This window comes from Triplophysa rosa, linkage group LG6 (assembly GCF_024868665.1).
Source record: "Triplophysa rosa linkage group LG6, Trosa_1v2, whole genome shotgun sequence".
In the NCBI taxonomy this organism is placed as follows: domain Eukaryota; kingdom Metazoa; phylum Chordata; class Actinopteri; order Cypriniformes; family Nemacheilidae; genus Triplophysa; species Triplophysa rosa.
In genome coordinates, this window is record NC_079895.1 from 11,744,382 (window position 1) to 11,768,327 (window position 23,946).

At 38.2% G+C, this 23,946-nt stretch overlaps 1 protein-coding gene across 2 annotated transcripts in view; it reads right to left on the bottom strand.

Annotated features, from left to right (window-relative positions):
• The window catches only part of plekhm3 (pleckstrin homology domain containing, family M, member 3), a 42,786-nt gene that overhangs the window by 16,858 nt on the left and 1,982 nt on the right, over positions 1-23,946 (bottom strand). Inside the window, exons 2-6 of one of the 2 annotated variants that reach the window (XM_057335787.1) lie at positions 23,786-23,877; positions 22,982-23,564; positions 15,400-16,344; positions 8,343-8,488; positions 8,056-8,249 (exon numbers count right to left, since the gene is read on the bottom strand). In XM_057335787.1, coding sequence (XP_057191770.1) covers positions 8,056-8,249; positions 8,343-8,488; positions 15,400-16,344; positions 22,982-23,435 — 1,739 coding nt within the window. In that variant the 5' untranslated portion in view covers positions 23,436-23,564; positions 23,786-23,877. Of the gene's footprint in view, positions 1-8,055; positions 8,250-8,342; positions 8,489-15,399; positions 16,345-22,981; positions 23,878-23,946 lie in introns of both variants that reach the window. The other variant, XM_057335786.1, reaches the window with a different exon arrangement.

The window sequence follows — 23,946 nt, forward strand, 5'->3', positions numbered from 1 at the left end:
CATGGAAAAGCTTGATTTATGAATCTTTTGTCCTTTCTCAGGGTAAATATATATACCCCTTGGAGGAGTGTTTGCAGTGTTGGTAACCAGGCGATACGGAGCTTGTTGTCAAACAGAAGAACACCGAATGCACCCACCGTTATCAGTGGGTGGAAAGCACACAACCAAGAGGCCAATGTTGATTTTGCTGTCGAGCAGGCTTGTTTTTACAAATGGTTGTGATGAAAGAATCTTAGTCTCGAACCAGATTATTTTTGAGAGAATGCCGTTTGGTGTAGTGTTACTTGTAATAGCTTAACAAACAGGCAGCCACAGAAACCTTCAAAGAAAAGATATGTTTTTTATAAATAGTTTTATCTAAATAAAAAGTGTATGCATGCATCGTCTCATTTTTATTTGTTAGAGGAATAGCTCACACAAAAAAAGAACATTTTTAATCTGACATGACGTGCGAGTTTGTGCAACATTTAAATTGAAGTCCGTGCAATAAAGCAGAAATTATTATTTTCAATAAATAAGAACTTAAAATGTAGTCTTGACCTCACTATTTTAAGACTTTAGGATGACAGGGGTTTTCAAAATGGGGTCCGGGGACTCCCAGGGCCCTCCGGAAGATTCTAGGGGTCCCCAGAAAATCTCAAAGAAATGAAATGTCCACATTATTACTGTTACTATTAGAAGTGTGCATATTTATTTTTAAGTGTTTATCTCTTCTTTCTTGCTACATGCATACTTTCCAAAATTGTTTATTTTTATAGCGAGTTTTTTTCACTAAAGTTCCCTTTATTTCAGTCATTGGGGTTTGTAAAGTGCAAGATGCAATGAAAAATGCTACAGTACTACAAATACATTTGAATTGCAATTGTTTCTGTTTAGATTTATACATCGAACATTAATCTTATTTTGGCCAATTATTTAATATTTTGTCTTTATAATATCATAATTATTATTTATCTAACACAGCTTAAATGTTTCTTTATATAAAAGTATATATGAAGAGTTTGGTTTCAAAAACATTTTTAAAAATCTGTTTTTTTAATTATGTTATCATGTTTTTATTGTGTTTTATTGTGTTAGTTAGCTGTATTTGTTTTAGTCATTATGGCTTAACTAACTGCAGTTTGATCCACAATAAAAAACATGAAATGGAGTTATCTCTTTTTGGAACCAAACTCTTCATATATACACGTATACCTTTTTGTATGTGTATGGAAGCTTATGAAGGTGCATTAGATCAAGCTCAATGGTGTGGGCTGTGACATTTCTCCCCCTCCCGCTATGGCTTAGCGTAAACACACTGCTGAGCCGCTCATGAGCGTCCGGACCGGGCGATGGATGGGTAAGGTAATATTTTAGCGCCACTGGCCTCATCAATCCTGCAATGTTTTGAAAAGCGAAGCATTAGCCGTTGCCTGCTAATAGCCTGGTTGTAAACACCAGCCATCTAGCAGAGCCTCCTGTTAGGGTCAGCACTGCTGCACCCCGCTGGACCCCGTAAACAAGGTGGCCAGATAAAGTCACCGCTCAGCGGGCAGCTGGGTGAGCTCCGAGAAGATGGACCTCGGAGGGGAAATTCAGTTCAAGCTGAGGTTGCCTTTGCTAGAGCCCCCACGTCTGCACTTCAAACGACCTTCCTAGCTCGACGTCACCATGGCGTTCAAAGGACCAAATACATACGAAAGGGTACTGGCCCATTCAATAATTCAGAGATTCAAACAACAAACAGCGTTCTGAACGTGTAGGTAAGAGTGCATTAGCAACACGATTAAGTCAACATCTGAAGTTCTTTTTATATTTAGTAAAAAGCTTCCGGCATGCTGATTACCTCAGAAAAAAGAATAAGATGGAAATGTACTTATCCCTCAAAGATGTACCTGAAAAAAACGTTTCATGAACAGTAGCCTACAGAAACTTTAAAACGTAATTATTTCCTTATAGAATCTTTCGACTAGGAATGTGCAAAACATATTTTCAAAAATGTGCAAAAACAAGTTAATGAGAAAATATGGTGGGTTGTCTGAATGACTAATGAAAAAAAGGTTTTTTCTTATTTATAAAACAACTGAAAGAAATTACAGAGTTTCACCTGACCTGCAGCCGGATTAATTTAAAGGTACATTTTTAAAAGAGGGTTTTGGGCAATTCCATGCAAATGTCAACCTTAAGATGAAAAAAAAATACCAAAGGTTTTCAACATACTGATATGCCAGATGTCAATATTTGGTGAATGTGAGGTCTTAAAAGCATGTTTTGTTTGCTTTTAAAGCAAGGTTTTGCATAAAAACGAATTGTCACATCCATAACAGTCCATATTTCTTATAAATGGGCACTTGAAAATTAAAATAAAATAACTATGTTGTAGTCTATAAAGAGTCAACCCATCTACATTTGTTGAGTATTATTGCTTCTGGTTTGTACATTTTAATTCGCAGAAATCCTACAAGGTATGTTGTCTCTCAAAAATGTGTGTCCTTTTTTGTCACACCCATAACACATGAATTTGTCTCTCTTTTAAAATAGAAAACTCTTGTGTTTCTGATGTCTGGACTCTGTCTTCAGGGGTTTAGTAAAATATGAACAGATGATTCAATACATTGGTAATAAACACATTCTCTGAGAATTCCTATTTCAAGTTTTGAATGAAAATCGCCCATAGCGCTGGAATTGCCCTATATAGATACCTGTATTAATTATAAAACTAATAGACCTCATAATCGAACTCAACCACCTCCCTGTTTGTTGTACTCAACTGTAGCTTCTCTTTCTAAACTCATACTTAACCCTGACATCAGTAAACATTTATATTTCTTGATGATTAACTGTCAATGGATGCAGTGGTAGCTTTCCATTATGTCATACTTTATCACAGAGCCGTACAGGCTTTCTTCTCTCCTGGTGTGAATGTTTAAGAGGGTTTCCACACATGAGACTGACCCTGGTAAGAGCATGAAGCATTCATCACCTAGACAAGCCTTTTAGTGCCAAGACCTACAGATAAACACAGTTCCTTTACATTCTCGCTGAACCTGGCCTTAAGAATCCACCGAAGATCTGCCTAAGGAATTTCATTTGCATTCCAAGCAACAAAATGCATTACTTATAGTGCTGTTTAAAAAATCACTATGTGTGTGTTTAAAAGTCTTTTAACTGCAGCCTTCTTGTCTATAAAAAGCTCAGGTCACTTGCTGTGTTACAATTTCCAGTTACACTGTTCTTTACGCAGGACAAGAGTTTCCATTTCGGTCTACACAAATGACGTTAAGTATTATGTTTTCATTTTCTTCCACTTCTAATGTGCCTTGCAAGATTCCACAAATATTTAATTTAATAACATATCCTAAATCAAATGGATAATGCAGCAGATGCTGTTATAAAAACAGTGCAGCGATTACAAGCAGTTTCTCCTAAGGCACTCATTATTCAATCAACTTGTTATGGGTGATTTCCTGTTTGGAACAAAATCAACAGCTTTACAAATCCTTCACTCCCAGTTTACAAATCTGCACCGCTGAAAAAGGAAAAGCTCAGTGTGGATCCATGCTGGCCAGAATCAAACAGTGTAATCGAAATTGCAGAACCAGTAACTGGAAAACTTTTACCTACTTAGGCACTGATATTATTTTTTATTACAATGTCTTCCAGAATGTGCTTAGAGCTCTCTAACAAAGCAATGATAATATTAAAAAAAAACAATTACTGGCATCTCTTAACAAGAACCTACAGTACATATTCTGTGTAGGCTGTTACATTCTCAACTTTCCAGTGAACTTTTTAGCTCCACGTGTATTTGTATCTTATACTCTTATACAAATCAGTCAAAGAAATTAAGTAAAACCTTTTCATTCTATTTGTTTATTAAATGGTAAAAAGCAAACCAACTTTAGGTACTCTTTTAGATCAGTTTGGCCAATCCTTTCCACTCCAAACAATGCTGGAATGTTTCAACCAATTCTTGGGTCAAATATAGACTTTTTCCAGGTTAAATCAACCCAACCGGATGGATTTATCTATATTTTACACAACCATGGGAAGAAACAACTGAGCATGTAGACATTTCTACACTGTAAAAACGGCAATTAATAAAACGTTTTTCTCAGTTGAACTAATATTTTTGGTTGGACTTAGTTGAGACCACGTGTTATATTAAGCCTCCAAAAATATTTAAAAAAAAACATGAAATGAAGACTTATTTTCTAATTCAGTCAACATTCAGAGTGGTTTAAATTGAACGGACTAATAAACCCAAATCCAGCCAATATATGATAATACAGCATTACGGTGGCGAAAGAGAAGTGGTTCCCACAACAATTTAATATAACCATTATTTTAAAGATTTTATACACTTAACCTGAATATAGGATGTTCTAATTTTGGTAATAAATGCATAACAGCATCACTAATTTTTAAAACAGATTTGTGCATTTTAAACTACGCGGAAGGATGGATTACCGGCCGTTTATTTGATTCAATGCGACGTGCCTGAGTGACTTCGCGGGTTGCGGGATGCAGCAGAGGCAAGCTTCACCTGTATGGAGGACTAAACCTGCAAAAATTATAAATAAATGAATGTATAAATAAATAAATATATAAACGAATAAATGTAATAATATGAAAATAAATACAGGAATGAATGGTTTGATAAAACAAAATAATTCGTTTTAGCTATTATTGATCTTAGCTTTAACTTTTCTTTTCATTTTTTAAATTGATTTATTATTTTTTGTGTCCATTTTTAATTATTTTTAATTATTATTATTTTTTATTTTTAGATTATTTTATTTATCATTTCCTTTTATTTTTACATTTATTTATTTATACGTTTATTTATTTTTATATTTATTTATTATCGCATGTATTTATTTCCACTTTTATTTATTTATTCTTGTATTTATTCTTACTTTTCTGTGTCTTGTATGATAATTAGATGGGTTGGTCTTGCCTACTATTGGTTCAGCGTAGATTGAAGCGTTTGATCGATTACTCTTGACTTGTTTTGGACTAACGTCACGTCACTCACTGATCGTTTGCTTCGTGTATAACGTTAAGTAACTATGGCGGGCGCACAATTAGCTAGAGAGTTACAGCATTTAGCCAATGAAGTCGATAACCATGCATCAAATGACTATGTGTCATTCAGATTAGATGCATTTATTGATGATTTATTACAGATTGACGGCGAGATAAATGACAAAGTTCTCCCTCGGTTGTTAGCCTCTTTGCAGCACATTCAAAGTCTGTGCGAGTCAGAGGGTGCTATGGTGGCGTTACAGTTCAACTGGTGAAAATCATAAAGCACAAAATGTAATAAGGTTTAACTACACAGATGAGCTTGTAAACCGAAGTCGCAAGCTAACGCTTTGTCAAAGTGATAGTTATAAGCAGCCTTTCGGTTAGAAAAAGCGTAAAGATTTAATGTAACATGATGTAACATAATGTAAATGAATTGAGACATAGTGAACTTAAGTCACAAGTTAACACGGTAGTAATGAGCATCGTTCTTTCACTACAGGGGCCATCAAATGGAAACCATTCCTTCTAAAAAGACGTGGTTACTAAACGGTACTCGTAAACTACATTCCATAAGAGATAAATAACACAGAGGTCACAAGTTAAAACGGGCATATTCCCTTGATTCATCCAGCTGCATATTGTTGTGTGACATCTTGATATTATTGCAAAGATCCGCAGCAGCTAGCATTGCGAAATAGCTTAGTGTGATTGTTACCGTAGTGACACGCTGCCTCACTTTATTGTATGGGTACGAATCCCGTGTCAAATCGCTTTATTTATTTTTTCACCTCGCTTCAGCCGTTACGGGCGATCATACCAATAATTTGCAATCTTAACAAGAATGTCAAAATCATGTAACAAGAAAGTCTGTGTTTATTAGACATCTTAATATCAAGTCGTCTTGTGCTTTCAGAATCGACGAATCTGCTGAGGTCGTTCATGCACCTCTTTGGCAGAGGACCTGTAACCGGAACTTGGTCACCACCTTAGCACCCCCTGACTCGCACAGATTTTGAAGAACTTTGTCATTTATCTCTCCGTCAATCTGTAATAAATCCTCAATAAATGCATCTAATCTGAATGACACATAGTCATTTGATGCATGGTTATCGACTTCATTGGCTAAATGCTGTAACTCTCTAGCTAATTGTGCGCACGCCATAAACGTTATACACGAAGCAAACGATCAGTGAGTGACGTGACGTTAGTCCAAAACAAGTCAAGAGTAATCGATCAAACGCTTCAATCTACGCTGAACCAATAGTAGGCAAGACCAACCCATCTAATTATCATACAAGACACAGAAAAGTAAGAATAAATACAAGAATAAATAAATAAAAGTGGAAATAAATACATGCGATAATAAATAAATATAAAAATAAATAAACATATAAATAAATAAATGTAAAAATAAAAGGAAATGATAAATAAAATAATCTAAAAATAAAAAATAATAATAATTAAAAATAATTAAAAATGGACACAAAAAATAATAAATCAATTTAAAAAATGAAAAGAAAAGTTAAAGCTAAGATCAATAATAGCTAAAACGAATTATTTTGTTTTATCAAACCATTCATTACTGTATTTATTTTCATATTATTACATTTATTCGTTTATATATTTATACATTCATTTATTTATAATTTTTGCAGGTTTAGTCCTCCATACACCTGAGGTAACTGGCACTAAATAAATATTAATTTTTTAACCAAATTTATCGACAAAAGGGTACAATGTATTCAATGTTTTGTGTTTTGTTGTGTTTAGCAGTGAGAAGTAGCAAGCATCTCGAGGGAAGGAGCTCAAACAAGTCAAAGGTACGTATAGTCTTTCACCTTGTTTATTCATAAAACATGTCATTTTAAAAGTTGCATTATTGCAGCGTTATTTATTGTTTTAGGTTTGTGTGTACAAACGTAATCACCCCCATATATGATAAAATCATGCGTTTTGAAACGGGATAGTTCCAAATGGCGCTTTTCGGGAAGGGATGAGTCATGTTTACGTCACGGGTCCTCGGGAACAGAAGGATGTCACCACTACAGGTAAGGTTTTCAGGTTTAATGAATCCAAAATAAATCGAGACACAGTCAAAAAACGAAACGTAAATCCACAGGATAACAGGCTCCGTTGTAAAACGGGTACAAAACAGGCAGGGTACAATCCCAACGGTTACAGGAGTTAACAGATATTCCAAGAGTTAACAGAAACTTGTGCAATTTACAACAAATGACAATTAATAACCGACATAAAACAGAGGCAGGAGGAGAACTAAATAGTGTCCAGAAAATAAGTGAAATGGGGAACAGGTGCAGGTGAAATCAACAATGTCAGGTGGGCGTGCAGGGAATTGTGGGAATTGGAGTCCGGTTGAGAACGGGCAGGCGGAGTGTGTGACAGTTTACGGTCGGACCGTTATTTCACTCCGGTGTATGTTACAATGTGGAGTAAGATAATTGGTTGCAACAATTATCAAATATTTCAATTTATTTTAAAAGCATTTCGAGCTAAATTGTTTTTTTCTTTCTACAACAGGTTGCCAAATGGTTAATTGAGGCACTACTTCTGGCACCTGACTGTTCCGTTTAATCTACAATGTCTCTGCGTATACTTGACTAAATGCAGATTATTCAAAAATAAAGGCGATTAATGTGTTCATTTGTCTTCTTTTTTTATGTGATGTGAAGTTATGATAATCAAAATATAAATCTTAGTTTAAATAACATAAAACACATAGAATTAATGCTAAAACTTTAAATGAATTTGCTGTGTAGTTTAAAAAAAAACTGATTAAAACATTTTAGTTGAATGAACTATAAAACTAGTTGAGCAAACATACTTTTTAATGTTTGAGTCAAGATTGGGCCAACTAAAATATAAAAATTCAAGTAACACTTTGGAGACAGAAATTGAGTGAATGTACAATTTCTGTGGAACTAGTTACTAAATAATAATTAGTTGAAACAACTTTTACAGTGTATGACTACAGAAATGGGCATGGCTTCTGGAACGTTCCTCTACCTGCTCTGTGACATCACTCACCTGCGACGGAGGTCTTCCGCTACTGTGGCTCGGCAGCTGAAGAGGTAAGCCCTGAGAGACTGAAGCTGCTGTCTCAGTTTGAGAACGGCCGCCAGAGCTTCACAATGCTCATACAGACATGGATTCAACTGCTGGATGTCTAACAATGGCTCCTCGTAAACAAACTCCAAAAACTCCTTAGCCTGCTTTGACACCTGAGCCACAGAAACAATGTGATGAATCACTTTTCATTTTTCACTTTTATTAATTGACGATATAAACCTAGTAATAGAGGTCTCAACACATACCTTGTGTTTGTTAGTGTCCCAGTTATGAAGCAGACGAGCAGGTATGAGAAAAAGATTGTCCTGGTGACAACTTGGGCAGTAGTACCAGCCGCTATAAGAGCAAACTTTGGCCTTCCCACGTGACAGACCCACTGGCCTCTGACATCCTGAAAAACAAACCAACAATAAATGAGGGAGGAACCTCATCTACAAACACACAAATCAAACCTGTGACAGGAAAGATTGAGTCCCTCATTAGAGATTGCCAAACCACACACAGGCTTGGTGAGGGAAAAAGTTAATGACCACCTAATCTGATGAGGGCACGACCCTTTAAAAAATGGACAATCATTAGTTAACATACATTGTGCTGATGTGTCAAGGTTTACAACATAAGATAAAGCAACTGCTGATTTACGAGGAAAAAAACAAAAAGGTCTAGACTCAACAGAAAAAAAAACTTCTTAGTACTCAACAGGCAAAACAGTAAAATACTGATCTCATTTATAACAGAAGGTTTGTCTTGAAACTGCTTTGTCGTTTCAACTTTTTATTTAAGTTGTCTTCAAACACTACAGGACATCTACAGCAAAGGGCTTATCCCAAACGAAACCCAAACAGGTAATTGTGAACATGGCAGGTGTCTCTTATCCAAACCATCAAGGGCCAGACCCAGGACAGTGTGGAGGTAAAAAGAAGAAAAGGAACAGGCAAAGACGGATATAGACCTGCACAATCTTTTCGGTGGAGCGTAGCGTCAGCAATACACTTCACAGAGAGAGGAAGAAATGTGGACAAGATGGGAGGTATGATAGAGAGGACAAAAACAGCCAGAAAACACAGTCTCCAAAATAAAGGAGGTAGAATGTTATCAGAACAAATGTATGTGGAGGGAGACACAGATTAGAGTTTGTCCAGACAATGCTGTAGGTCTATTTTTGATGCATTGAGTTAGTCTGAAAATCAAAAACAGCTATGTAACATGTGCATCCTGACTGTAAGCTGAATTACATCACTTTCTCAACCAATTCAACTTGGTCTATGTTAGCTCAAACATGTTATCATCCAGAAAGGGTTCTAAAAGAGAACTGCCACATATTTTTAGCTGCCGTTCATGCCTGACAAAACAAAAAAGTCAAATGTTATTCTTTGAATACGACCCTTGACACGCACGAAATGTCGCCAAGGTACATTGCCATACTGGACCAAGAAAAGAACATCCACTCTACTCATTTCCAAACCAATACGTAATGGGTTGTTCTAGCTGAGGTTAGGCGCCAGCATCATGCTCTGCACTATGCTGCCAATGTAAACTTGAGGTTTATAGGGGCAGGGACCCCAGACTATAAAAAGTCAGAGGTGGTGTCCCCCATGCCACAGCTGATGGGTTCCTGATATTTGGGTTGAACCACAGACCGAGCAGCGGGGTGTCGTGTGTCAGGGCTGCCTTGTAATCAACATACAGGCAGAGCATAAGCCCACAAATACCACCCTATACCAAAAATAGCACATGGCTGGGCACTGCCGGGGAGACTGTTATTAAGAGAGATCTAGTTGAGGCCATGTTTTTCAGCAAAAGGAAAACATAAATTGTCCATAAATTGAAGGAAAGGCAGTGACTAAAACGTTTGTCTAAATTCAACGTACTTTCAAATGTTTCTACGTTGTACACAGTAAAAAACATACTGGAACTGTAATTTTACAGAATTTTCAGATATTTCTGAATTGCGATAATTTTTTGTAGCAAATGTACAACTAACATGAAAAACATATAAACTTCATGGCTCGCTAAATTTCAAAAACCTTAGTAGCCCTTTGGCCAGGCAATCTTCAGATTTTGGTAGCCAAAAATTAATTTAACTAGCCCAAATAAAGACTATTTTTATTTAGAAAACTGAATAGGAGTTGAAACATCAATCAAAAACATTTTCAAAACAAATATCAACAATAAATTTCATATAAACTTATAAAATTAGGTTCTAAGTAACTGAACTGAAATTTCTATGAACTAGTATTAACAAGTCTAAATCTGAGATATCGTCTTTCCCAAACATTCGAAGAGAAGTAAACACACAGAGAGCCCTATGATATACAGTGGATATATATACTGGATTTGGGGAAATATATATATATATATATAAAGTGAATATATATATATATATATATATATACAGTTTAAAGTGAAAGTGAAGTGAAAATGACCTATTAGTCAGATATGGTGACCCATACCCAAAAGGTGACCTCTGCATTTAACCCATCCAGAGAGTAGTGAACACACGCACAGCAAGTGCACACGTACACCCGGAGCAGTGGGCAGCTATGAGCACCCGGGGATCAAGTAGGGGTAAGGTGCCTTGCTCAAGGGCACCTCAGTCGTTACCCGCCGGCCCTGGGAATCGAACCGGCAACCTTCTGGTCACAAGTCTGACTCTCTAACCATTAGGCCGCGACTGTATTTGACGGATGCTGTGAAACTGTCCGTGTTCAAGCAAACGGTAAACGGAAAATGGTTTCAAGTAAACGGTAACATCGGACTAAACTTCGCTGCGGACCAATCAGGGTGCTTACAAACTTTTATGATCATATCTTTTGCTTCAGACAACAAGTCAAAGAGTAAACGATGTGAATCAATTCAGGAATTTAATTTGACTATGTAGGATAGCCCATCGAGCTGGGCAGTGATACATTTACGTAGCCCTAAACTTTATATACATAAATGTTATTTTACATTTTTTCTGGCGCCCCAGCTACCAGAATATTACAGTTTTTCACTGCAGTGCAAACACATTTGATATACACTGCAAAAAAAACAATGCATGGAATTAAGAGTAACATATGGAGTACAATGTGAAGACGCTAAAGGGCAAGATTTAATCACATTCCCGGAGGTTTTAGCAGACAGACTCTGTTTAGAAGACACCACATTAGCCAAAGAGGATTTGACTACAGTTGTAGGTAAATGTGTAATCTATCCCCATTGAGCCTATTGGACTAGACAGGTTCTGGTCAGTAGCCAGAGAGCCTGTCACTTCTGGGAAGGAGCTGGTTGCGTCTGTGTATTGTGGACAATACAGTCCAGGCCAGCAAAGCAGAGCCCAAAGCATGAGTTCCCACATACGTACAAATACACAAGGTGTGAGTTTGCACATCACATCTCGACAGACAGCTCAGAAAATAGCCACTGTATGCCAAAGAGAAGACATTGAACAAACCAATCTGCATTTCAGCCAATTGAACCCTCTGATGTGTCAAAAGAGAAAAACAAATCTAGCAGAGGAAGAACATGTTCCTCACAAATAGAACGGGGCCAACCTGGGAGTGTGGGAAAGACAAAGAACGTTGCCAAATAAGAGCCGTTTGATGTGTTCAGTCCCGAACTATCCCCAAGGTTTCCCTCTTTACTTTTTAGCAGCACCCTGTTGCCCTAAAACGGCAACTATTTGCAAGAAAAAGAGAATTGGAGTGGGGGCACTCTCACAATGTTTTCCTGGTAGAATAGACGTTTCTGCCCTTAAGAAGGTCGCTACGTTTTTCTTGCAGCAAAGCCTTCAACTCAAGCTACTTTCAACTGGCCGCCGAGTTCCGTGGGACAAGCATCCCAGGGTGGGCCTTTGTGGCCCCATAAGCGAAAGACAACAAGACCTTAGTCAGCTTTGATGTTTCCTATTCAAGCTAACACTCCACTCCCAAAAAGATGGCATGAGGGGCAGGCGTAAGGTTGTGCGTGTGTAAGTGTGCTCATACGTGCGTGTTTGCTTGAGACAGATGCGCTGCCCATCTTTTTGATGTAAACAGCAGTCCTTTGGTCCCCATTCTCTCCCCCTGACCTTGCACTGCCCTATCTCAGCTCTTTTGTCCCACCTACAGCTGGATCTTCCTATTTGATCTGCTGTCCTTGTATACTCTACAGGGTACTTTGGTGGCGGTGTGTGAAAAAGAAACCAAGATACGGTTTATGCAAACTGTGATTGGTTTGAAAAAAGGAGTGTGTGTGTGCTTGAGAGAGAAAGAAAAGGGTGTCTTCTTAAAATGCATGACATAAATAGGTCAAACAAGGCCGATACGCGTTGGTGTTTTTAGTATGTAGCCCTGCAAATAAAGGCTTTTTAGATACCAAAATATCTATGCAAGTCCTCGGATGTGAATTCTCTTTGCATTTTTTGGAAAGAATCCACTTTTTCAGGCCAAAACAAAATCTTTCGGCAGGTCTAACTGTTTGAATAAAATGCTCAATTCATGTTGATCAGCTGTGTTTTAATGTGAGATGGGATAGAGCAAACAATACCGCTGGGAGGACTAAGCAAACAGAGTGATGTGAAAGTCACGGGTGCCATGGGGGGGGAAGGTGAGGACGATGCTAAGGGCCCGTGCACACTGCTTACGGATGGGGCCCCTTCCCCCCGGAAGGCGATTGCAAACGGACCAAGAGCCCATCCTACAATTGTGCCCCTGGCGACAGTCAAAACACATCCATCTCAAACATGTGTATACAGACAAAAAAATAGGATATACAGATTGCAAGAATAATTATTCTATGTACACTGAAGTTCAAGTGAAAAACTTGATTGAAATGCTTCTCATGATCAAACTATTTTTTTCAATCGGAAGGTTTATGTTTAACGCTTTATAGGGCAAGTTACCATATTTGGTAACTTAATCAACCAATCACAACGGCATTTCCATGCCTCTCCGTGAGCTTGTGTAAGCGCATGGATGTCTCACAGTCAATCAATAGAGATTAGTCTAGGTCACAAATAGTGACATCATGGCATGTGACCAATCAGGAGTTGCCGGGGGCGTTTCAAACTTCAGCGTAATTGTGAAACACGGATCTGCGCTCCTACCTACTCCTATAAATACGTAAATATCATCGAAACGAACAATGATAAGTTAATGAAACTCACACATTATATGGTTGAATAGTTGTGTTTAATGTTGAGACATTAAATGTACTTAAACTTATTACAGTTTGTATTATACCTAAATGGCATATATTTGTGTTTATTTTTACTGTGAGCCTTATTACTGCTAAAATAAGTGGCACCAGCAGTTCTTTGTTTTCAATAGATCTGAACTTCACTGTCACAGTTTTGAGTGTGTGTTTATGTTCCTAAATAAAAGACAAAATGTTCCTAAGTAAAAGAAAAAATGTTCCTAGATAAAAGATGTTATTAAATGAATATTCTATGAAGTTTATATATGTTTTAGGCATTTATTAATATTTTATATATGTGTCTTATATTTTTAAATATATAAACGTTTTGGGGAAAAAAATGACCATAGACCGGCGAGGAACCATATTATGGTAACTTCATTGACCTTGATTTTCAACATAAAAATGATTTTTTTCTTTCAAGTCACAAAAGTTGAAAGGTCTTGTGATAACCTCCAATAACACTCCAGGGTTGAAATGTTTAATTCCTAAGAATTTCAATGAGTTCCCTATAAAGGGATAAATGTTTTAAATTACTTCTACATAAAATAACATTGTTTCAACATGACATTTTTGTTCATTAGAAAAGTGAAAGTTTTAATTTATTTTGGATGCTTTTAGTCACAACATAATTCCTATGGTAACAGTTATCCCATAGTTTCGTTGAGTTTACTATTATTTTAAAATAAGGAAAAATATACAAATGTAGAATGAGTAAGTGTGTCAAAACTTTCAAAAAAGTGGAGTTTCCCCAAAAACAGCTCACTGGAAGCCAGGGGCACACAAATGAATTGTATCCATCACTGAGTAAAAGACAGGAAAAGAAAGACAAAATTGAAAGAGAAGCCAACAAATCAAGGAATAAACACACTCCATAAATACAAATACCAAGTAATTTTATGAGGGAAATGAGGAAAGAGAGAGAAGAGTGGGGGGGGGGGCTAGAGCCGGCATGTACCCAGCTGTTCTGTTCTTTTTAGGCCAACACGTCCCATTCAAAAAATCTATTTCGTTGCCCTGAATCAAACAATTAGCTTCCGTGCAGATCGCAGCATCCAGGGAGCCTTTGATTCTAAAACGGGATTTTTACCGCTTTACATGGGCCAATTAACGTCAGGTGCCTGCTGTCCTTGTGCGGTTTCAAATTTCCTGCATTAAAAAGCTGGCTGTTACAACCAAGGTGGAAAGCGTTTCATTCATACCCTTTTATTGGGTGGAAATTTCACACCTTATGAAAAAATGACTGAGAATTAACACCAAAAATGACATAAGTGTAACTCCTTAGATATCTACCTGGACTGTGAAAACCGGAACTGTGAAAAGCATGGACTCATGAGACAAACAGCACATGGCATGAAATAGTTCATGTCCTAAAATTACAGACTTCCGTTAGGAGTTGGCACTGCAAAATGGATGCTTGTTTATTTTAGTAATGATATGATATGGCATATGTTGAATAGACGGGCATTTGGTTTGAAACCACAGTTCTGTGAGAGTGAAAACTCTTAGGGTTAGGAAAGCTTGACTCATGCAAAGGTAAATATAAATATAACCAATTGAGAAAGCAAAAGTGAAAGAGTTTGCAGTCTTGAACCTGTCATCTCAAACGGATAGCTGAAAAATAAAAATTACTCAACCTCAGATTGTTCCGAACCTGTATAAATTTCTTTGTTCGGCTGAACACAAAGAAAGATATTTGAAAAAATGTTAACAACTGACATTTCTGGGGCATCATTGACTACCATGGTAGGAAAAAATATTGTTTTTTTTTGTTCTGTTGAACACAAAATATATTTTGAGGAATTTAGGCAAGCAAACCTAAAAGTTAGGGCACCTTTGACTACCATTTTAATTTTTCCTACTATGATAATCAATGATGCCGCAGAACTGTCACTTGCTAACATTCTTCCAAATATCTTTCTCTATGTTAAACCAAACAAAGAAATTTATACAGCTTTGAAACAACTTGAGGGTAAGTAACTCATGAGAGAATTTACATTTTTGGGTTAACTATCCCTTTAACTTAGACTCTTTTTCTCTGTTGATACATGCAGTTAATTATAATATTATTTAAATAATTTATTTACAATTGAATCTATTGATAGCTATATTATAAACCAAAGTCTATTGTAGAGATGTGTTCACCTGCACATCGGAAGCCCTGAGCAGTAAGGCCCTTCTCGATAGCCAGACAGGTAAGGATGCTGAGAAAGCTTGTGGTGACGGACTGGCGTTTTGTTCTTTGGGCCTCCCGGTGTCGCCGTTCCCTGGCTGGCTTATTCCTCATCAGCACTCCTGTGGGACCCGACTGATTATTCTCCCTTTGGGGTCGCTGAGTTGTCACAGCTGTGCGCAAGGCCTGCACCCAATCCTGGGCTTTGAGCTCGCTCTCCGCCCGTAAGCGTAGCACATCATCAGGAAAGACAGCTTGGAAGCGAAAGTTGGTTCCACTGTCTTCCTCATCCCTCTGCACAGTCAGACAGGAAGCCAACGGGTACTGCAGCACGGGCTCCGACACAGGACCCCTCCCTTCAGTTGGAAAGGCCTGCAGTTCTGTGCGGCTCAGCACGAATGTAAAGGCCCTCCAGTTATTGAGGTCGGTGAGTTGGTGCAGAAGGCCAGCCTTGAGCACGTCGGCACAGTGCTGGGTGAACAGCGGTAGGGCCGTGGGACGAATCAACGGCAGAGGGATTGGCACAGATGCTGCATCGGGATCGTGGGGGGTAGGAGAGGTGGCACGAGCCGGTTCGCCTTTACGATGAGCTGGACGTGCGGCCAAGACGCGTTCCCAGAGGTCTCTGCGCCACTCCAGTGCCTCCCACTGGCAGGGTGCACGTAACTGCACACGGGTACTGTTGAAGAAGATGGCTTGGAGCACGCGTCCATCTTGGGGTTGGGGTGCGCTCACCCCTTGGCAGTGAGATAGAGAGAGGGCGGCACATAACTGTTGGTTACCGCTGCTGTCCAGGCTGTAGAGACGTAGCTCGCAGGGTGTAAGCTCCACGTGACATGTACTCCAGCGTCCCCAAGGTCCCTCTCGCTGCTCCAACATTCCCTGCTTCACAAGGCTAGGGCTGCTCTCCTTATGAGCTACAGAAGAAAGTGAGAGAGAGCATCTTTAGCTTCAAAAACATACTACAGTTTAAGAAAATGTGAGTTTTTGCATCAAACTGACTTTGAGATTTTCATTTCTCAGCTGAAAAATAAAACCCTCTCATATGTTTATCTGAAAGAGTGAAAGACGGATGCCATTGTGCATCATCGTGATAGTGGTCTGTCCAGCCAACACACAGCATGAAGACCCATTATTGTGTACTGGACTACTGTTTAAACAAAACGGCAAAATGTAACCGTTAATCTTTGACACTCCTTTTCAGTCCTTCCTTTCTCCGTCTGTTTCTTTCACGCACTCCCTCCTTTATCGCTTTTCCTCTCTTAATTCACAACACCCTTAGCTGGAAATGGCCCGTTTCCCTCTTAACCCTCTGGAACCTGCTGGGTGCCCGGGAATGTCAAGTCTAGCCTGAGGCCAGGAGGAGGCTAAAGTAACAGTAAATGCCCATGGATTGTTTTCTTTAAGTCTTATCTATCACGTACCAGTAAAAACTGCACCTTCTTACATCTGTAACTTATAATGGGCAGTCCCTTCCCTTTTGTGTTGTTAACTGTAGGTCTGTGGGTTGGGTTAATTTGGGTCGTTTCAAGGAGAGCCCGCAAACACTTGGGCAGCTTTGGTCTTCTAAAGAGTTACTGTGGATGGTTGGGGGCACCTTGCGCTCCGAGGGCTTCAAAGACACGTAGCTTGCAACTCTGGAAAGTCACTACTAATTTCACGGCAGAGCGGATGTGAGGCGTGCTGACATGACCCAATTAGTGAACTGGTGCAAGGCCAGTGTGCTTCCAGAGCTTGTACGTTTGAAAACCTGCCATCTGCAAGTGGCTAAAAGACTTGTTGAAAACACGGTACATAAAACTGGTACTACTCACTGACAAAACACTCATGGATGGACATGAGGAAAACAGCAAGAAGTGAAGACTCAAACCTCTTCAAGTCTATGAGGGAAGGGCAAATGAGGATGCAGAAACAACACCAATCCAAATACTTCAAGCAGAACAGAATCTGTATTGTCTTTCCTGTTTTTCCAGAAAGATTTACTATGATTGTGGCTGCCGTACATGTCCATCTTATTACTGATGATGAACTTGTAAAACTATTCAACCAATAATAACACAGTTCTGCTTGAGAGCCAATAAATATGTTGCAGAATGGGGGCACATGTCATTGTGACTGCTTGTCTCAAGGACTGATCTCAGTCTGGCACATGGAGACCTCACACTGCACAGCTGCAATCAGACTGACATTCTAATAAACCATCAACACAGCCACATCTCTACTAAATATCACTCTGTAATACTGAGTAATTCATAGGGCTGTAATCAAACACAGAAAGCAGTACTCTCATGGAAGTCACATCATTACGGTTGTCATGATAAACACAGTAGAAATGTTAAGAGTACAGTCTCTGCACATGTTAGAATTTAAAGCAACACTTTGTAGTTTTTTGACCTTAAAATAATATCTCAAAAATGATTTCAGTTTTAGAACAACTCTTAATCGGACGAATTCTACTGCCGCTGCTACCTGAGCAGCCTCATAGAGGCTACAATCACACTCTATAAGTTCTGTGTTCGGGTCGGTACACATAGCCCCGCCCATCCCCTGCCAGATGCTCTGACTGACCGACTAAAACAAAACAGAGGACAAACTTGCCCAATAGTAACATGCACTCACCTACATTAGAAGAAGCCTAATATGGGGTTAGGGACTCTTGGATATTTACGATACTACAGTATGATTTTCTATAAAGCTATTAAAAAAAAGTGACGTGACTTGACATAATTTTCTTAATGTTTCCAGTAGGCCACAGCTTTCCTTTTGAAAAGCTTTTTAAAGAATCAGTTTACCCCAAAATAAAAATTCTCTCATCATTTGTTCCAAATCTGCATACATTTGTTTGTTCTGATGGCCACCATTGACTACCATAGTAGGAAAAAATTACAATGGTAGTCAAAAGTGCCCCAGAACTGCTTTCCTACATTCTTCAAAATATCTTCTTTTGTCTTCAACAAAGCAAAGAAATTTATAAAGCAATTTTCCTATTATGGTAGTCAATGGTGGCCAAGAACTGTTAGAAATTTATACAGATTTGGAACAACTTAAGTGTGAGTAAATAATTATTATTTTGGGGTGAATTGTCCCTGTAAGGTTCCAAAAGGTAACAAAAACCATCCATCCATTGTCCAAGCCCGCATCGTATGCAGGGTCACAGGAGGGCTGTAGCCTAATCCTAGCATCTTGTGTCACAGGCAGCATACAGGTTACCCTGGAAAGGTGGCCGGTGCATTGCAAGGCACTCACAGATACATAACACTTTCACAGCAATATTTTTTAGTAAAAACTCTACACTTAAAAGGCCATCCTGACTCCCCATATGGAAGCCCAATCCTGCCAAAATTAAAAATAAATAAATACAAAAATAAATCCATTGAGAAATGTAAAAAAGCGAAAATAAATACAGAAATTAATTTTCTAAAAAAAACTATTAAAAAAATTGATATTTAAACGTATATTAATAATTTATTTAAATTTTTTAAATTTCTGTATTTCTTTAATGCATTTATGCTAATATATATGTATTTCCAGTTTCCCACATTTTTACATTTTCACATTTATTTATTTCTACATTTCTGTGTCCATATGGTAATGAGGGGGCGTGTCTTGCTTCAGACATGGCAGTCGAGCACAGAGTGCTGATGTAGGCCACAGATAAACTTTAAGGCCATAGTAACATCTTTTGCTTTGACAAAATGACATCCAAGAGATGAGTGTGACCACATGAAACAATAATACAGTATATTACAGCATTTACTATGGTAAACTGCAGCATATTATATTTTAGTAATATATACTGTAGTGCACTACATATTAGGATTTAAAAGCCCTTAAAGAAATCAACCATGATTTTATCATTTTGTAAGTGTAGAAAGAAACCATGTTTTTTGGCAGATTTGTATGACCACAGGTCCACTACAAATACCATGGTTAACTCTGGTTATACTGTAGCAACACCATGGTTAAATTGTGGTCACAATGGATTACTATAGTGGCCATTTTATTTGTTTTAATTGTAAGTTTAATTTCATAAGGGAACACTGTAGTATTTGGGAATTTTTCTTCACTTTAGTAAATACTATTGTATACGCTATAGCAGGGCTAGTCAAGCACCTGTTCATCATTTTAAATGAATCCTGAATGATTAGCTTGGCCAGGTGTGTTTGATTAGGGTTGGAAATAAACTCTGCAGGATGCTGGCCCATCCAGGAACAGTTGAGAGAGAGACGGGAAATTACGGGATGAGAGAAAGGGGAACAGAGAGAGGGACCAAATCTGCTTCTGAACAATGTGTTGGCATACACTTCACTGGACTACCAGCACTAACAACATCATGCTTTAAGTGATTTAATATAATGTCTGTTGTTTGTTGCTATTGTGCCTTAACATGAATAAACAGGCAATTGTGTAAAAATGTAAGTTAATAATTCAGGATTCATTTAAAATTATGAACAGGTGCTTGACTAGCCCTGCTATAGCTTATACCATTGTATTTACTAAAGTAAAGTGTAGTAAAATTCCCAGATACTACAGTGTTCCCTAATGAAAATAAACTTTTAATTAAAACAAATAAAATGGCCACTATAATTAAGCCATTGTAACCACAATTTAAGAGGGGTGGGACGAGACACTTATCTCACGAGACGAGACACGAGACTGGGTTCACGAGAACGAGACAAGACAAGATTTGTAGACTTTTTTTAAAGAAATCCTCAGTGATGAAATTGTCTTTTATTCACCTTAACACAAAATGCAAAAAATGTAGGCATTATAAAATCAGCTTGTACTTCATGAAACACATTAACTTCTATTTTAATTAATTATATCATGCAGTAATAAACAATATGTTAACACAGCAAAATGTTTGGTCACATACTCAAATGACAGGCCGTAATTGCACAAAATGTATGCTTTGTTTTCTTAACAGGCATAGCTTTTAGTAAAGAGCTGTGGTTGTTTTCTATGTTGTCTATGTGCTTTTGCATAGTGCCCGTGTTTTTTTCACACTGTCAATCCTCCTTCCTCCACTGACTGAACATAGCCTTCAGAGAAACAGTTAAAACTGCATTAACACATCATGTTTTATGCTTGCATTGCATATATGTAAGAGACAGGTTATCCATTTTTTAAGAGGTTTGCCTGTGAGGTATTTAAAATAACATAATATGAACTTGCAGTTGCTATACTGTACTTGTGGTACAGTCAGCTCAGCTGCTGTTCAGCTGCGCGCTCCCAAAGCACTGCTAACAGTGCGAACCGCAAACACTAGCGCTTTTATGCGTGAGGCGCTGCAGACGCAGGAGATGCGGGCCGGTGGAAACCCATCCATCTAGCGCGTGTTTACACAGAAAAACGGTGGGAAATGGATGGAAAATCACGTTGTCTATGAACGGCCGGGCCGGTCACTAAAGCTCACGGCACGCACATACTTTGTGCAGTTATTAGCGTGTTCTGTACAGTAATGAGAACAGCTCACACCACAACAAAATGTGCACTCACACAAATGCTCCCAAATATAATTTGAGGTCGCACAGGTTAAATTTAGGGAGCATATGCAAGTAAAATGGTCGCAATTTCGAGCCCATCACTCCATCATGCCAATTGCATAATGAAATTGTGTTCTTGAGACTTATCGGATCTTGTCACACCCCTACAATTTAACCATGGTGTTTCTTCAGTATAACCAGAGTTTACCGTGGTTTTTGTAGTGGAACTGTGGTCATACAAATCTGCCAAAAAAACATGGTTTCTACACTTAGTTAACAAAAGTTGTTCTTTTGCAGTTTGCACTTTATTCTGTTTGAATAAACTCACTTTATACATCATTACTGTGTGTAGTTTTATTTATATTTAAATGTTTGAGGTTCTCTTTATTATTTAAAATAATTAAAGTTGTTATCAAGAGGAAAACACTGAAGTTGCTTTATATTTTCAACCTGCATTTCTCATATAATTGAATACCGTTATAATACCATTTACCGCGATAATACCTTCGGCAATTAATCACAGCATGGAAATTTGATACTGGCACATGCCTACTTACACTATGATAAAATCATGGTTGATTTCCTTAAGGGCTTTTAAATCCTACTATAGTACACTACAGTATATATTACTGTAATATATAGTATGCTGCAGTTTGCTTCGCTGTAATATACTCTATTATTGTTTCATGTGGTCACACTCATCTCTTGCATGTCATTTTGTCAAAGCACAAGATGTTACTATGGCCTTAGAGTTTACCTGTGGCCTACATCACCACTCTGTGCTGGACTGCCATGCCTGAAGCAAGACACGCCCCCTCATTACCATATGGACACAGAAATGTAGAAATAAATAAATGTGAAAATGTAAAAAATTCAAAATACATATATATTAGCATAAATGCATAAAAGAAATACAAAAATGTACAAAAAAATAAATGTTTAAATAAATAAATAATATACGTTTAAATATCAATTTTTCCATTTTTAGAAAATTAACTTCTGTATTTATTTATTTATTTTCGCTTTTTTACATTTCTTCATGGATTTATTTTTGTATTTATTTATTTTTAATTTTGGCAGGATTGGGCTTCCATACCCCAGGCTCAAACCAGGAACAAGTTCTCACCGTGAGCAATAAAGAAAGTATAATACAAAAAGCTGATATTCTGATATTCTAAAATAAACTAGATTTAGACTAAAACTTGAAAGTAAAGGCAGGATAAATCTATGGGCAAAAACTGATTTTGAAAATAAGCAAACAAGGCATACCATATTGAAATGGACTGTTTTAATGAACTAGAGAGACAAGTCAAGCATAGCACAATCAGTGAGAGTAATGTGGTGAAGGGTGTATGGATTTCTCAGGTCTTAATCAGTACATCTATCAGCATTAGAAACTGGCTGGATTGCAAATATCTTAACGTCACCTAACATTCAGCTCTTTTCAATCTTACTCTATAAAGAAACAGTGCATTCTAGCATGAAACGTGGGCCTCTTTCCACACTCCCTTTGGCACATTGTGCAGTAATTAACAATTTGCTCTATTAGTATTTAATACAAGCAAGAAAAGCCAGGAGGATTGCTATCACCTGCTGACATGCAGAATCTTGGATTGATTTAGTACTAGATGTTGAGGTAAATCAAAGTCTATTAAAATGAGTTAATATAGAATTAAACTAGACTGCACTGGATATAAATATGTTCAAAATGTAGTGACAATTTGTTTTGGTGAGGATAAGCAAATTTATGAAATGACACAGGTTTTTAGATTGAAATCATTGTAATGAATTCATCAGTGCTAATGAAACAGCCGATGCTCCCTCCTGACTAAATATTTCTCGAAAACCTCATTGCTGTATATCACCCACCAAATATGTTCTTTCTGGCCGTTGTTGTATGGCATTAAGCAGTATTTTTGATTTTTGGATAGAACTCTATAATCTTGTCACACAATGTTACAGCCCTGTATAGACAGTCAGGTTTTCAAGCAACAAGATATTTATACAGTATATTTAACATACCATTTCAAATGAAATGTTCAAAGAACCTTGAATCTTTGAATCTTACCATCCCTGTAGTCGTTCAGCACCATGTTCTTGAGTGTATTTTTGTCAATAGCCGACATGCCGTTATCTGTGTAACTGCGGTTGTTGACGTCTGAACGCGAGCGGTTGTGGCCACGTTTGAAGCCCCCACTGGATGTTGTGGTGGTAGAGTTTGTCTCTTTGGCATGAGCTGCCAAATCATTGGTGGATCGTGCCCGGTTCCTTTTTCCGTGTCTTAGGCCCAGCACGTGAAAGGACGTCTGCTCGGCCCAGACAATGTTGCCAGGTGATATCTCAGATTGCTTTCCTGTCAGTAGTCCCCACACGCCGCTGGAGTTCAGCTTATCCAAGGTAGACCCCTCTTTAAGTTTCTGTGTATGTACCTGGCCATCTCCTTGGTTGTCATCGAGGCAATGCAGGTAATCCTCAGTGGCCTCGAGGGCGGGGCTAATGTCCTCAACCTCCAGACCCTCCATCACCTCCACAGTTTTGCTGACACGGAGGAGGTGTTGGGGCAGAGCAGGCAGACGGGTTCCTTACGTGCGCAGGCGCAGGAAGAACTGGATCGACAAGCCTCAAGGCACCGCAGACGGAACATCTGCTGTCTGGACCCAAGAGAAATGGTAGATAAACAGATGGTCCACAAAGGCCTGAACTCCGTCCAGGAGTGTCAGTTGATGAGCCAACACTGTTAATCAAGCACCTAATGAGAACCGATTACTATGCCAGCTATCAGTATCAGCACTGGGCAAGGTGAATCCGGCAAAACCCAAGTGCAAATATAAAGCTGTCTCAAACAGGTGTTGCGTATTATTCAGAGCAGCACCTCAATTCAATCACTGCAGTCAGTGAGGCAGTAATCCAGTGACTGATAAATGCAATGTGGCACCAGAACGTCCTTCCCCAGGGCTCAACATCCTGAATTCAGACAAAAGAGAAAGGAAACCACAAGACTGTCAGTAGGTACAGTAGTGACATCATTGACAG